The 14838-nt window shown below is 43.1% G+C and overlaps 1 protein-coding gene across 11 annotated transcripts in view; it reads left to right on the top strand.

Moving 5' to 3' along the window:
* LOC105284073 (thyrotroph embryonic factor) overlaps positions 1-14838 on the top strand; it is a 69729-nt gene that overhangs the window by 13156 nt on the left and 41735 nt on the right. The window contains exons 1-3 of one of the 11 annotated variants that reach the window (XM_026970737.1): positions 4333-6093; positions 6610-7328; positions 13244-13273. In XM_026970737.1, the coding sequence (XP_026826538.1) occupies positions 6986-7328; positions 13244-13273 (373 nt within the window). In that variant the 5' untranslated portion in view covers positions 4333-6093; positions 6610-6985. Of the gene's footprint in view, positions 1-4331; positions 7329-13243; positions 13274-14838 lie in introns of those variants that run through there. The other 10 variants (XM_011347312.3, XM_011347309.3, XM_011347319.3 and 7 more) reach the window with 10 other exon arrangements.

Genomic DNA, 14838 nt, shown 5'->3' with positions numbered 1-14838 from the left:
TCCGAAATCATGAGAAACGGCTGACGAATGAATGCGAAGGTCGCGATAATTATGTCTCTCAATTACTTCGAAATAATAAAAGACTTGGAAATTTTTTTTATATTAACGGGATGTATCGGCAGCTATAGTCATTATTAGCGTTATCTGCAAATTATTTATGAATTCCCACGAAACGGTACACGCGCGCAAGGATTCACCTACGCGTGCAAGGGCACCGGACATGTGAATCGCACACATAAGCATTGCGCGGACCATTGATATTGCCGCGCGTTGACACAGACACGGATACACACGCACACACGTTTCCGTGCAAATGATGATTACTGCCGGTGTATCAATGTTATGTGCTCAATAGCGATGGAAACTAGCTCCAACAAAATTGCCGTGCATGCATAGCGCACGCTTGTGCTCGCGCCCTTATAAATGTAATTCATTTAAATTTCTTTTTGTGTTTTTGAGTTTTTGAGCAACAAGTATCGGGCATCACGTACGCGATGATAAGCAGAAAACTTTCGAACAATTCCACACACGTTCGATGCGTAAGATCGACTGTCAAGCGCTCGCGAATGTCGTAACGTCCACAAAACAAGGTAGGTTCTCCAAAACGTATGACAAGAGTGGCAGAGCCCTAACAAGAAATCAAGAATACGCATTTTACATGACGCAGCACGCACACACGTACACACATGCGCTATTAATGTGCGTCCATTGTTAGCATTTTCGACCTTGCAGCACGCGAGTATGCGCACGGGGAACAATCGGGACGGTCAAGGAGAACTTACTGAATAATCGGCTTCGCGGGGGGAAAATGATTGCGTTGCCTATGAATGAAAAGAAGGAAGCCATGAATTTCTGATTGCCGTGCACTTTATAAACACCGTTTCGGAGCGGAGATCACGAATAACGACGCGACGTCCGTGGACAGGCAAAAAGCTTTACCATAATCGTGCCGTCACTTCCTGAGGGTCTGCAAGGATTTTTGCGACGAGGCAATAACGACCACAAACCCAAAAGAGACAGCGAAAACAAATCACGCGATTACGTGTTTCAGGCGGTCAAGCGAGATGTTTTTTTTTTCGTTAAATGACCGGCGATTAAAAACATTACACCGTGAAGACGCGTGAAGATCATCGAATAGAAAAATCTCTGAAAAAGGGACACCGGTAGTCGCAAATAATATCGAAGCACGCCGTTTGCAGACATCGGTCGTGACAAACGCGAGTGCGCGCCTGCGGATACTTTCTCTCTTTTCGGAAATTCAGACAATTCCGCGGGTGGATGCCCTCCGCGCGCGATTATTAATACCAGCGGGGCGGCTTTACGCGCGAGGATTCAGAGCGTAATCATCGTGCGCCTCTTACGAGGCTATTACTGCTGTAAGGATGAATCCGTAATATCGAGGCGAGTCGGGGTGGCATGGAGCGTGGCGCGGCGCGGCGCGGCGCGGCTGAGCGAAAGTGCCTCGGCCGCATAAATGTCGGGCCGACTCGACCGGGAACCGAGAAGGTGGCTTAACGAATGTGGAGAGATCGGTGAACCGGAAGCGAAAGGCGCGCGCAGCTTCACGATTCGTTTGGTACGACGTGTACGTAAGATCGTCAGCCTCCCAGCCTTTAACGCCTCGCGGGACTAGAAATCTGTTTTTCACGCTCGCACTGCGCGCAAAGCTTTATTCACGCGTTTCTGCACGCGTGTATGCGCGTCGCGCGATTTTTTATTTTTTATCACGCGCACTAAGCGAATTCACTACAAAGTGCGCGAGCGGAAGGAAGAGCTCCGAAGAGTTGTCCGATGAACGTAAAAAATGCAAGTCGTATCTACAAATGCGAAAGATTTAGTTTCAATAATTAATTGTAGTTAAATTTCTTTCTTTTTCTTTAGATGATTGCATTTATTTTGATCTCTTATTATTTCTGATTTTTTATTGCTTTACAATTGTAAAATTTTCGATTAAATCGAAAATTTTTAATATTCGATTGTTTCCTCGCGTGAAATCGTTCACTCCTATGCGCAGAGCAGAACAGGATCGGTTTTGTCGACGTGATAAATATTTCTATCATGCCTATGTTCATCGTGAGAAATATATAATTGTTTCCACATGACGATTAAAAGCTAATTATCGCGTTACGCTTGCGGTGCAACACGTCCTTCAGCGCTGTCGAGCCGGACACGATTACTTCTAGATGCGTCCGCTCAAATTGCCGCTCGGGCGCGCACTTTTGCATTCAACACGGCCACAATTTTGCGCAAGACGGAACCCTCTCGAGACGGATTTGTCGCGACGCGCCGCTCGAATTCTACGAGGACTGCTTCGGAGCAACAATCGCCGTTCTGGAAAATCGATAACGCGATAGAAATGGAACGTGACCTCCAAGTCTCGGAAATACCCGGGATGCAGCCCGGGATGCACGGTATCGGAAATAGGCGCCCACGTGCGCTCTTATTTGATGCAACGCGACGACTCACGTGGCGCAACACGTGAGCCTGACAGTTATCGCGGGAGCTCCGAGGGTGGCTCCGCGGGTGGCTCGACAGGGGTGGGGGTTGTTAAACGCGAGGCGAACGCGGAAAAGGCAGTTGTTCAGCTTGGTTATTGCTGACATTTCAGGAGCTGTTGCGTAATTATTATACGAAGTAACAGAGACCGGAGATCCTCAGCGCATTGCGCGTTGCTTTTGTCTCCTACATTATGCTTATGATTAGCATCGATGCCTGTGAAACGCTGACGCCGATGAAACGCGAGAACCGGTCGCGTTTTCACGCAAATTGGATCTGCCGTACGGACAGTCCTTGACGCCAGTCCAATTTAAGCAGCTTTGGAACTTAAAGGGGGAGCCTGCTTTAGAACGCTGAAAATAAGGTATATTTTACGAATTGTTTTTGGAGAAACTATACAGCGGATCATTATAAAACTTTTATGCATTTATTAGTACATGTTTAAAGATAAAAAAAATTATTTTTTGATTTGAATATATCGCTTGTAGAGGTCGTCCTGGAGAAATCTTAGTGCAGCCGCGTCGCCGGCATTGCAAATTGGTGAGCATTCTCCTGCCTCCAAATTTCGTCTAAACTGAAAAATTGAAATATTTTCTCATTATTTATGAATTCCCATCGTCGATGAACCAAAGAGAGAAGAAAAAAGTTGAAAAGTGCCAAAATGGTGGAGCTTAGAACACAAAAGTACGATTTTTAGGCAAAGTTGTTGAACTTTTTCATGCAAAAATAATTGTTTAACTTAATGTTTTTATGAATATTAAAGGTTCATCGACGATGGGAATTCATAAATAACGAGAAAATATTTCAATTTTTCAATTTGGATGAAATTTGGAGGCAGGAGAATGCTCACCAATTTGCAATGCCGGCTGCACTAAGATGCCTCCAGGACGACCTCTACAGACGATATATTCAAATAAAAAATAATTTTGTTTATCTTTAAACATGTACTAATAAATGCATCAAAGTTTTATAATGATCCGCTGTATAGTTTCTCCAAAAAAATTCGTAAAATTATACCTTATTTTCAACGTTCTAAAGCAGGCTCCCCCCTTAAACGTCGTTCCGTTCAGCAGTTACATCTATAACCAGGAAGCTTAGCGAGCCTCCTCTCTCTTTGGCATCTACGAATTTCTTCGTTCTCTTAATTCGTCGTTCGACTATGTGACACACTTTGCGGCGTACGGCGAGTTCCCTCGCGAGTCGACGACTCGTCAGAAGTGACGAGAGGATTACCTCATGCGTGGCAGAGGCGGAAGGAGAGAGAAAGAGAGCGAAAGAGGCCATAGGGAATCGCCAGAACAATTTATATTTTAATCGTCCCGCCACACGGGAGGGACGGGCAAGGCTTTTATCTGTCGCATGGCAGGCGATGGCCCATCCGACCCATCTGCCTCAATCATCGATCGCTGGAGAAACAAATGCGGCATCACGCACGACAGAGTCGGTCGGCCCAAGCCGATCTCCGAGTCTAAGCATCGTCGTCTACCGGAATACGATCGTCGCTCGGCCGGAAAATACAAAGGGATGTGCGCGCGACGTCCATAGGTCGGTCGGCGTTGCTGCAGTTGATGAATCGAATCGATCATGGGCGAAGAGAAGAACGCTCGCAACGTAAACCTAACGGTTCCGACAGTTCATAATAAACACTGCGTATTCATACCCTACATTTAGCGCTAAATTTCGTTCGAGAGTCGATATATAGCATACGTTTTATCCTCGTACGAGATAGATGAAAATCATATCGAATCACTCTGTGATAAAAGATAGCTTAAATATAAATAAATATAAAAATATATATATATGTATATACTTTTCAAGAAATTGATTTTTTTCGAAAAAAATAAAATCTTTCTACGAAATATTTAATATCTTTTATGTATGTAATAAAAGTACACTGTTCTTTTAACACGTTCCCTACTAAGTCGTTTTTGAGTAGTTGTCATTTCCAGGTCATATATCAAAAACGATACATGTTATAGAATTTGAATTGAATATGTAAACCTTATCTATTTTTTCGCTTTTTGTAAGCTGAAAATTTATTTTTTAGTAGAATAAATAGTGAAACTTGATGCAACTTAATAAACATTATTATAGTGCAATGTAATAGTAATGCCAACAATTACTTTTTTTGCATTTTATCTACCAATGATAAAAATATATTACTTAGCTTGAAAATGAGTTTCAGTGTACCGAAAATGGTACACGCGGCAGGGAACGTATTAAGAACCTTTTCATGCAGTTTATTTTTGAGTTAATTGAACAATTTAAAAAAATTCAGATAATTCAACAAAGTATTATATTAACTACCAGTAATTCTCTCTACACTCGTCTATAATGAAGAAAAATTGCTTCCAAATTAGTAAAGCTTTCTTGTTGCATCAGAGACCTGCATGAATTTTATGTCTAGTACCATGCTTGATATTTAACCAAGTGGATTACCGAACGTGTGTGATGTTTATCTATGAGCGATCGACGCGAGTGCGAGCGATGCAAATGTAATGCTAGGTGAAAAAAATGAGGAGAGCTTGCCGAACGGGAGAAATTCCGGGGAGGGAACCAGGGATATATATGTACCGACGAACGTACAAGGAGTACGTTGACCTGAAATGACCTGACCTGCGACAACCCAACGTGTCCGACGATAAACTGCCGTATATCAAAGTAATCTCATGCGCGGATCATCGGTTCCGATATATATATAAGTACGTTACGCGGCGGCTGCGCTGCGCCACTTTTACATAGATGGAAATATACGCAGTCTTCCGCATATATGCATACGTCGACAGGAGTAATTCGATAATGTTACATTTCAGCCCCGAAATCATATATTAATCGCCTTTTTCTAGCGATAGAAAATTTTCTTTATCCAAGAAGTATCCTTCTTCGAGGTCTTTCGACATCTCGAACATCTCGAGTTCGATACATGATGCAAGCAAGATTCATAAATTCTGAGTTTAAATAATAATAATCTTTTTTTTAACATTATCTAGTCATACAAACATGGACCGTTTTGTCGATCACTGTGTTCACCGCGATTACGATTTTAGGCGAATATCATGCTCAAAGCTCAAAGTAAGCGGCGTCTTTATTTCGGCTGTGCTAAACGAACGCTCAATATTCATTTGTATTATTCATCTGTCGACGCAAAGTTGACACCGGAGTGCGCTTTCTAGAAATATCCAGGTGGGGTTGTAGGCGAACACGTGACCAGGAAACGTGCCTGCCGGTGCACGTGGACGCAGGCACATCCCCCGACATCAGCCACCGACGCGCCTCGTGCCTTCAACCCTCTTTCGTTTCGAGTCGGACGAGAGGCTTCTGCTGCTCTCCTCAGTCATCGTCGAGTCTCTTCGGGCTACGTGCGTGCAAAATAGCACCGACGATCTTCGCGACAAACACGTTCTTGTCATCTCCGACCGCACGCGTAAATCTGCTGCAAGTTGCCCTGTTCGCGACGCTATGGTGCATTCATCTGTAATTCGTCAGGACCACGACTGCGTCCTCGCTGATTCGGGCCGCGATACGGCAGTGACAATCGACAGATTCAAGCGACGGCATCTCGTGGAAACCGGCCGGATTCGCGCAATAATGCAACAGGTTTAATTCGCGACGGTGGATCATCGATCGCGACGCAACGGGAGCTGCTGTTCTATGGGAATGCCCGACAGTTACGACGGAACGTAACGCTTGTTCCCTCGTGATCGTGATTTTATTATTTATTTTACACTATACTCTGTAATACATCTGACTTGTTCTGCTTTTATCACATTTCGTGGTGCAATTTTTCAACATAAATTTCAGTTAAAGCTAATACTATTTTTACAGATTTTTATGTCTGTAATCCTTTCTAGGATTGTAGCATCTATGCCAAAAAGTAGAATAAAATCGTGCATCTAAAACTTTGCTTTATTATTTGTTCCATATATCCCATTAAATAGACAAAATGAAGAAAGTTGATGTATCTTTCTGCTATTAATTATTTAGATGATATGGTACTACATTTGCAAAATTGGATGAAGTATTACGGAGTACATTTATATATCTTTGTACGCGCTTGTACACACACGAAAAACAATTTTTTAATCCGCGCTGATACTTGTGCATCGTCTATAGGACTCGTGGACAGTGTGACAATCTGCCAAATTATGCATAAAGAAACCAAGAAAAGTAAAATGATAAAACTATTATTGTAAATGATGAAATTTAACAGACTATACAAATGCATTTCTCGAAAAGAAATTGCAAAACTGCAGTCCAAACAAACATCAATCATCGTTAAATTTTTATCTGGATGTACTAAAAATCTCTCAAGTGAGTGAAAAAACAATATCTCCCTGGCAAGGATAACGGATAATCAAACCACCATCTTTGGTGGTTTGATGGATACGGTCCGAGGCGAGTGAGTCTGGAGTGATAAAATCATCCTCCATTCAGATCCTACGCACTTTACCAGCATATCCAAAAAAGAAGAATACTCGCTGAATCGAGGATGGATTCTTGCGGCTGGATTCGAATGGGGAACGAGGGGGGTGAAGGAATGGCCAGTGCGAACGCCACTTCTTGGCAGCAGTGTTACACCTGGTGCACGCCGTACTCGCATCCTACCCACCATCATCACCCACATCATCCCCGTCAATACCAGGATAATCAGTATCAACAGCTACCCAGTAGCACCTCCGCTGCCGTGAACGCTTCCAGCCACTATTCATCCTCCCAGCAGCATCATCTGCAGCTGCAAACCGCTCAGCCACCGCCTCTGGACCAGCAGCATCCTCTTCACCCTATCAGAGAACAGACCGGACTCAGAAGAGCCATTCCTTACGACGGACCAGGTATCCAAGCCGCGTGCAACCAGTCGCGGACGTCAAATGATGTCATTTTGTAAACGAAAATTAGACAATTCTCGCAAAGCGCAAAACTCAGCAATTCGATCGTAAGACTATCGAAATTATAAAAATACTGATTCCTAATATCTTCACACGCGACTGACTTGATTTTGCGTCGCGGAAATTCATTACATTTCTGACATTCCTGGCCTTGGCTCCTGGATATACCAAATTATCCCGTAGAGGATTCCCCAGACGCGAAATTATATAAGGGCTCCCATCGATCGTCACGCGACGTCAATCACCAAATGGATCGATCCTATCGGAAGGGTTAATATGCCTGATCGAAGGTAGCCTCCTCCACGTACACGCACACTGCTGAGCATCCTCTCGATTATAATACCATTCTCTCGTACTCTTTGGCTCCGCTATACCCAGGAGACTCGCGTTCCTTCGTCGCGGGTCTTACGATACCGTCTGTTTCATGGATAATACATAGAACGCCGTGAGCAATGGAGAAAGTGCTAGAAAAATCCAAGTTATCAAGATAGAGGAGAGGCTCAATTTACGGCTAAAGCAGAAATGTTTATTGCTATTGGCAATGCAATGCGTGTGCATTCTCGCGCCGATAGTCTATCAGTGAATCTTGCTCAAGATGATCCAATTTCCTAAAGGCGCGATAGCGAGAGCGATTATGATAATGAAAGCCCTACAGCTGTGAGCGAGGAGAATGTATCGCGCAACATAAAAGCCAGTTGAAATTAACATACATAGATTCTATCAATTAACTTTTACCTCTTGGCACAAAAAATAGGCAATAGATTTACAACGCGAAAATTCTAGATTTTCTGTTTACAGAATTATTGTAGAAGTATTACAGTGAGAAAAGAACTGGATTTCATATGAGACAGTTTACAAGTTCTTTTCTCATGAATATAAGTCATAAATAACACGTTCATGGATTAAGCATTTTCGTCCTCATGTGACGCGGCGTCAGCATGGCGAAGACGTTGAACACAATTTTTCCGGAAACGCGTTTGCGTAACGCGTTTCACGACGAAAGGGATTTGTCTCTCGTGTTACCGTGAAAGCGTTCGCGAAGAAGCAGGAAGGGATGAAAGTCGCCCACGCAACCACACATCGGTAAACAGTCCGCTGAATTATTCATGGGATCTGTTGCTTCCATCTAAACGGCTGTATTTCCAGTCTCGTTCCGTGGATTTGTTTAACCAAACGATATGTTAGAGAAGTAAAGTGATTCTTATTGAGACGCAGTGGAGTAAAAATATTTTCAGAGTCGTCTAATTTCTTCGGTACAGTGAATATGACTGATACATAGTGAATACGACTGATTAATTGTTAAATTCTCACTTTTTGTTTGCAATCTCCTTAAATTACTTCTTTATCGATCGGCTCATGCGCAAATGCATGAAATGCACTATTTAACTTCAAAGAAGTTTTAATATTCATGAATTAGAACTGTAGTTCTAACATAAGATTAATCATAAACAATTCATACAAGAAACCATAGCAAGTTTGATACAGATGGCAAAAAGAAGTGTTGGCTTGGTGTGAATAATAGCGTTACGATGCGATTCTTCGTAGATGACGATGACGCATTCCACTGACATCACATTAAAATTACACATACACATAATAATTATACTTCTTTGTTAGTGTTTTCTGCCACGCGCCGATCATAGTTTTCGTACTTCGGTGAGCACATTTGTTATTCATGACTCTCATATAAATATTTATTGATCTATTTGCTGCCTACCTAATGAAACATAAACTTTTTTCGCATCTTTTATGATTTGTTTGATTTCTTCGATTCCAAGGATATAAATAGAGAGCAATAATAATTCCCATACACACATATAAATATATATAAAATATTTTGCAATAAAATTATTGCATAAAGCATAAGATATTACAACAATTGACTGTTTCAAACTCACGTCATCGTACAACAACCTTGCCTCTACAATTGTTTTATTTTTTTCGAATTAAGTATATCTTGAAATCCAATTATGTAACAATCGTATCATTTGTCCGAGTTTATTGCCGAAGAAAATTTTACGGAATGCACGAGACGTACCGAGACGACAATCGTGTTTATCCGAGAAAACTGACTGCAAATGGAAATTGCCGTTACGAGTATGGCACGCTCATAGCATTATTTTCTTTCTCATGGAGATCTCGATATCGAAATAAACAGCAACGTCCATCACGCGGAGCGACATAACACGGAAACTGTATCTAATCGCGCGCGATTTCCATGGACGAGCATTCTTTTCTCGCCACATCATACTTTCGTATGCTCGCTTTTATATTACTCCGTTATTCAAATCGTTTTGTCCGGTCTGTCCTGATACGCGCGAGAAAACAACTGCGCCGTCTTTCACAAATGGACCACGCATTGCTAAACTCTCTCTCTCTCTCAGAGACATTTCTGGTCTGTAAATTTCGTTTCGAGTGTAAATAACATGATTGAGGTAGTAGCTCATCTTGATTATAATCTACGACGGTTATAAATTTATACATTACTCTAAAGTTGTAATGAAACCTGTTTGATTTTTTTATGGATTTATAGAGACATAACGGATAACGAATGAGACTTGAGCGTGATTAGGTCGCCACACGTCGAAATCGCGAAGGCCCTTTACTTTCCCGGCAATTCCTGACCTTCCATCTCAGCCTTCAATCATATCTCTACCGAGAAATCACCGCACGTTGCGAGTTTGAGGGTAAATGATTAATTGGACAGTACGTTAACGACGCTTACCGCCGGGTATGGTAAACGGAGTGAAAATGCTACCGCGAATAGCAACACGCGGGGAGGATGTTCGAGGCACGATGAATTACGTGGTGATCGCTTGATGAGCGAGACGACACCGAGCAGAGGCGCGTATATCCTCGAGCGGGAACGTAAATCCATCCGCCGTCAGGACGCAATTATGGTAACTCCTTGCAAGGCTCCTAACCGACCGCGGCATCGCATAAAACACGCGCATGACTTATTATTGTTTCTCTCCACAGTCGCCATGCGTTCGTGCACACGTAGGTGCAACGAGAGTGCACAGTACAGGGATTGGGCGGATACGCGCGAGCAGCGAGGAGGATCCGTTCGAAAGCGCGATTCTGCTCGACACAATTAATTAATTGTCTTGCGGCGTGTTGTGCAGCCGCGCTTTAATAATCCGCGGATTTTTCGGGATCGGGAGGAGCGATGTGTTAGTAAGGCTCCACCGGCCCTTGAATGCATGCGTAAGCGAAAGCTATGGAGTTTTAATCGCAAAGAACCTGAGCCACGAAGAAAAACTCTTGCCGATCTCGCTCGTTACAATAATGATTGAAATATTTCAAAAAACAACGTGAGAAATATAATTGATGAGAAGAGATATAAGACGGATTTATGTAAAGGTTGATAAAACTCAGGAGATCTGGCGTTTGTTGCAACAATTTCAGGGCATCTGATAAAAATGTTTTCAGGAGATAGGAAGAGAAAAATTTGACGTGTTGAATGTCACAGTTACCCATTAGCGTTCTCAACATTAATTGGAGTTAATCGAGATTTAACAGATTCTCTGCCTCCCTGTAGTTCTCAGAGAAGGGATCCACGAAGAGATTACAAGTCAGTTAAAAACGTTATCCAACGTTCGTGTAGAAGATATTCATATAGAAGTTAGAGGATTATTATTACATTCGTCTGGATTATTTGTAATGGCCGGTGGAGGCAATAAACAAGACCATTATCGTCATAATTAGTTTCTTCGCCGCTTCTTTCGCGCGGATATTAATCGCGGCGGAATTATCGTACGGATGGCTCGGTTAGATCGTCGAGAGGCGCGATTTCGTCGATTCTTTTCTTGTCCCGCGAGATTTTCCGTCGCGTCAGCCTTGCGACGGTTCCGTCCTTGTCGCAGCGTGGAAAAGGATCGAAGGTTTTACGGAAAGGAGGCGGATTACAAGAGAGGCGAACGGGACGACGAGGGGCGTAACGACGTTGCGAGAAATGGTTGAATGCGGCGGGGGCAGCAGGGTCAGGGGGCTAAAACGGTGGAGGAGAGGGAAAGCGATTACTCGACGACTTGCATCCTGCGCCGGGCTTAGAAATAATCAGCGACCGCCGCGCGTTATCCTGAAACGTTGCATTATCCTCGGCAGCGAGATGGAACGCCTTGGACAACGTCCTTGAGTGTGGAAACGCATTCGGTGGTACCGCGGTACCGTAGGCGAGCGGAAAAATCGACGGACTCGACGAAGATCGCGTGTCGCGTCCGCGATTTTGGCGCGGCGCGGATTTCTTTCAAATGCTTCGCGGAAATCTAACATCGTGCGCTGGATATCACGATAAATGGATGGCATTTTTCATACACGTCGTATTCTTTAATTCGGTTTCTTGAAGTGTAACTCCCTGATTGCACGAAACTAGAAATTTGCGTTTACACGTATTGTTTAATTGTACGTACGATTACGTGCATACAATTGCACAATTATGCATGTGAGAAGGTCACCGGCGACTGCTTTACGGTTGAACGCGTTGAGTTTATTGTTCATTAATGCTGTTCTTCGGTGATCGTGGATGATCTTTGCGAATGATGGAAGCTATCAAGAAAATATTCTCTGCGCGATATTTGTAGATAACTGCGCCACAGTTATTTATAACCGATCAACATTATTAATATTTCAGATTGTTACAAATCGAAATAAAATGCGTGAAAGTGTTAACTCGATTTGTCTCGAGTGATACTTGATGATACTCGATAAAAGCTTATTCAGACGAAACCGCTTAGAAGTAAAGGTGGACCAAGTATAGATCTGATTGCTATTATCGAATTATACTGCCAGTTATTACAGCTTCATAACTATTTGTTGAAAGATTCTGCAATGAATACGATATAAAACGCGTGATCTAATAAAATGACAACTCTTACTTCTCAGTGTAAGACGCTTTGACGATTGCTTTGATAGATATAAGAGTATTTGGGGCAAGCAAACACTCGCTATTGTTTGCGCGGTTGCATAAAGCGTTTTCATCCTTCGCGCGCGCGCATCTTTAATTGCCTCTCATCACATTTTAAGACCATCGAGTAACACACGCCGACGACGGCGTATTAATGAATAATTAATCGCGAGTGGAAATAATCGAGGCACGTGCGGCACATGGCGAGACGCGACGAACGCGCGACCGTCCCGTCCGCTGCGCAACCCCCTCACGTGCTGTCGTCGCGTCGATATACCTTGGTATTCTCTAGTCACTATTTTAAATAATGCCTGAAGAGGAATATAACGATAGAGCCGATTGTATATATATATGTATACGTATATGTGTGTGCAAACATACGTGTGTTGCGAGCACCACCGACCTTAAGGTCGGCGGAATCCGCTGGTGGAGGATCCGAGTGCAGGACCGTGCCCGCGGGCGCGTGGGCCCGGGTGGGCAGGGCCTCGGGGTCAGGGATCACCGCGCGGCAGAAAAGAACCGGGAAAATGTTCCTGCCGCGAGAGATACTCTATCTCTTGGCTCATAATGCGCAAGTGGGAGGCTGCACGCGTACCCGCAAAGAGAGAAAGAGAGAGAGAGAGCCTGTATGTGCATCGTGCGCTCGTCGTCGTACGCGCCGCGATGCGGACGTGCAATCTCCGTGAAAGAAAGGGACCCTTTTGTCCGCTCTTCTTCCCTCCTCGCTTTATTGAGCTTTGTTTTACTTCGCCTCCACCTCCGGAGAATGCGATTCGTTGCGCCGCGAACGCCATGTGATCTTCGATGTACGCGCGCGCGAGTATATGTCGTATAATGCACATACAGAGAAAGAGAGAGAGAGAGGGAGAGAAATAGCAATATTTTTGTCTTTTTGTCTCTTTCGAATTTCGATCATGACGGTTTAATAGCAATACTGTAATTGTATCGTTTTCAGGTGACCCCATGATAACATCCTCTCTGAAGGGTAAGTGACCACTGATGACCGTTTTTTTTTATTTTGCATCGTTCCCATGGAAGGATCCACGGAAGGATTCCCCTCTGTCGCGTAGTGTTTGTCCTCGCTAAAATCGAGAACGACAATACGACCGGTCGTTCATTTGCATGCGTTTTATTAGTTAGCGTACGTGTCCACGCTTCTTTCACTCCATTTATGTAGATTTTAGAAAAAAATAGAGAGTATAAGTAGATAAACAGTTATTTCTGAAGCATTTCGAAAAAAGGCAACATTACGTCAACGTCAATATGATAAAAGTTCATTTAACGTTTCGTCATTTTATTCAATGAATTGTCACGCATGATATTTAAATCGCGTTTTTATTTTCGATACGTATCTGCTTTTACGAAATTGATCATGGCGATATTTCTGAAGTCCATTTGCCGAGAGAGAGATCACGAAAAACCTAGCGAAAAAATAAAACGACGCGAACGACGAGAATAAATAAAAAATTAGCGATGGAGATCGAGTAGATATCTCCAGCTAGAGCAGCGGATGCACAGATAACTGATCATCATGCAGGTAGGCAACGGAGTTGCATTCAATTGACGTATATGCGATATTTCGCGGGAAACACGACAGTGAGGGCGGGAGGAAGGCGACAGATAGGTATGAAGAATGGCCTTGTGACGTCTCATCCTGTCACGTCTTCATACCTACTCACGATACCAATGTTACAAAGTATACGGAAAAGAATCTCGCGTATGCCCAAGTATTCCTACAAAATCTTGATCACCCTTCAACCTAGTTTTCGTCTTGTGTTTTGCGAAATAAATAACTGCGATATCCTTCTGCGGTGTCCCTCAAAAGCTTCATAATTTTTTCTTTAATCGCTGCGAAAAAAAACGAATCTCTAATCATCGTGGAATCGAAACGAACGAACATAAAAACGATTTCAATCATCTTCACTTTCATCATTTCGTCGAATAAATAATATAAACGGTGATACGCGCGAACTATGTGATTTATACAGAATTAATGTATCCCTTGATCACATGAAACACGCACGTAGTTTTATTTGACGCATCGAATACGGATGTAACTGATCGTTCTTCTAAAAGCGCGTTTTAAGTACCGATCATCCTGCAATTATGGTTCTCGTTGCCATCTATGATTTACACTTTTAATCGCGCCCTGCCAACACGTGTTCCCGTCATGGCAACTCGAGATATAATCAATCGTAATTATGATACGTATACGTATATTCATTTCTCGTTGCCCCCTTCACGGTACCTCGTCATTTGACTTTCGATGGCAATCTCCCTACTGTTGGTGAATTGTCTGGTTGGCTGATTGTTGAATGTTTGAAGTGTGTTGTATGTTGCGTTATTTGCGAAATGCATCATCCAAAGGAACCACGCGCGTCTCGCGATCGTCGATAAACATTCCTTAATTATTTACCATGGCATTGCTTGTCTTGAGTTATCTCCTATTCTTTAATTAATAATCGAAATTTGATACCTGAATTAATCGTCGTTGACGTCGCGATGCATATTTTGTCCCGGAAGATACTATCGCGATATAGCGTGTGTGCC

This window comes from Ooceraea biroi, chromosome 6 (assembly GCF_003672135.1).
Source record: "Ooceraea biroi isolate clonal line C1 chromosome 6, Obir_v5.4, whole genome shotgun sequence".
Taxonomy (NCBI): Eukaryota; Metazoa; Arthropoda; class Insecta; order Hymenoptera; family Formicidae; genus Ooceraea; species Ooceraea biroi.
This window is presented reverse-complemented; position numbering and strand designations above follow the sequence as displayed.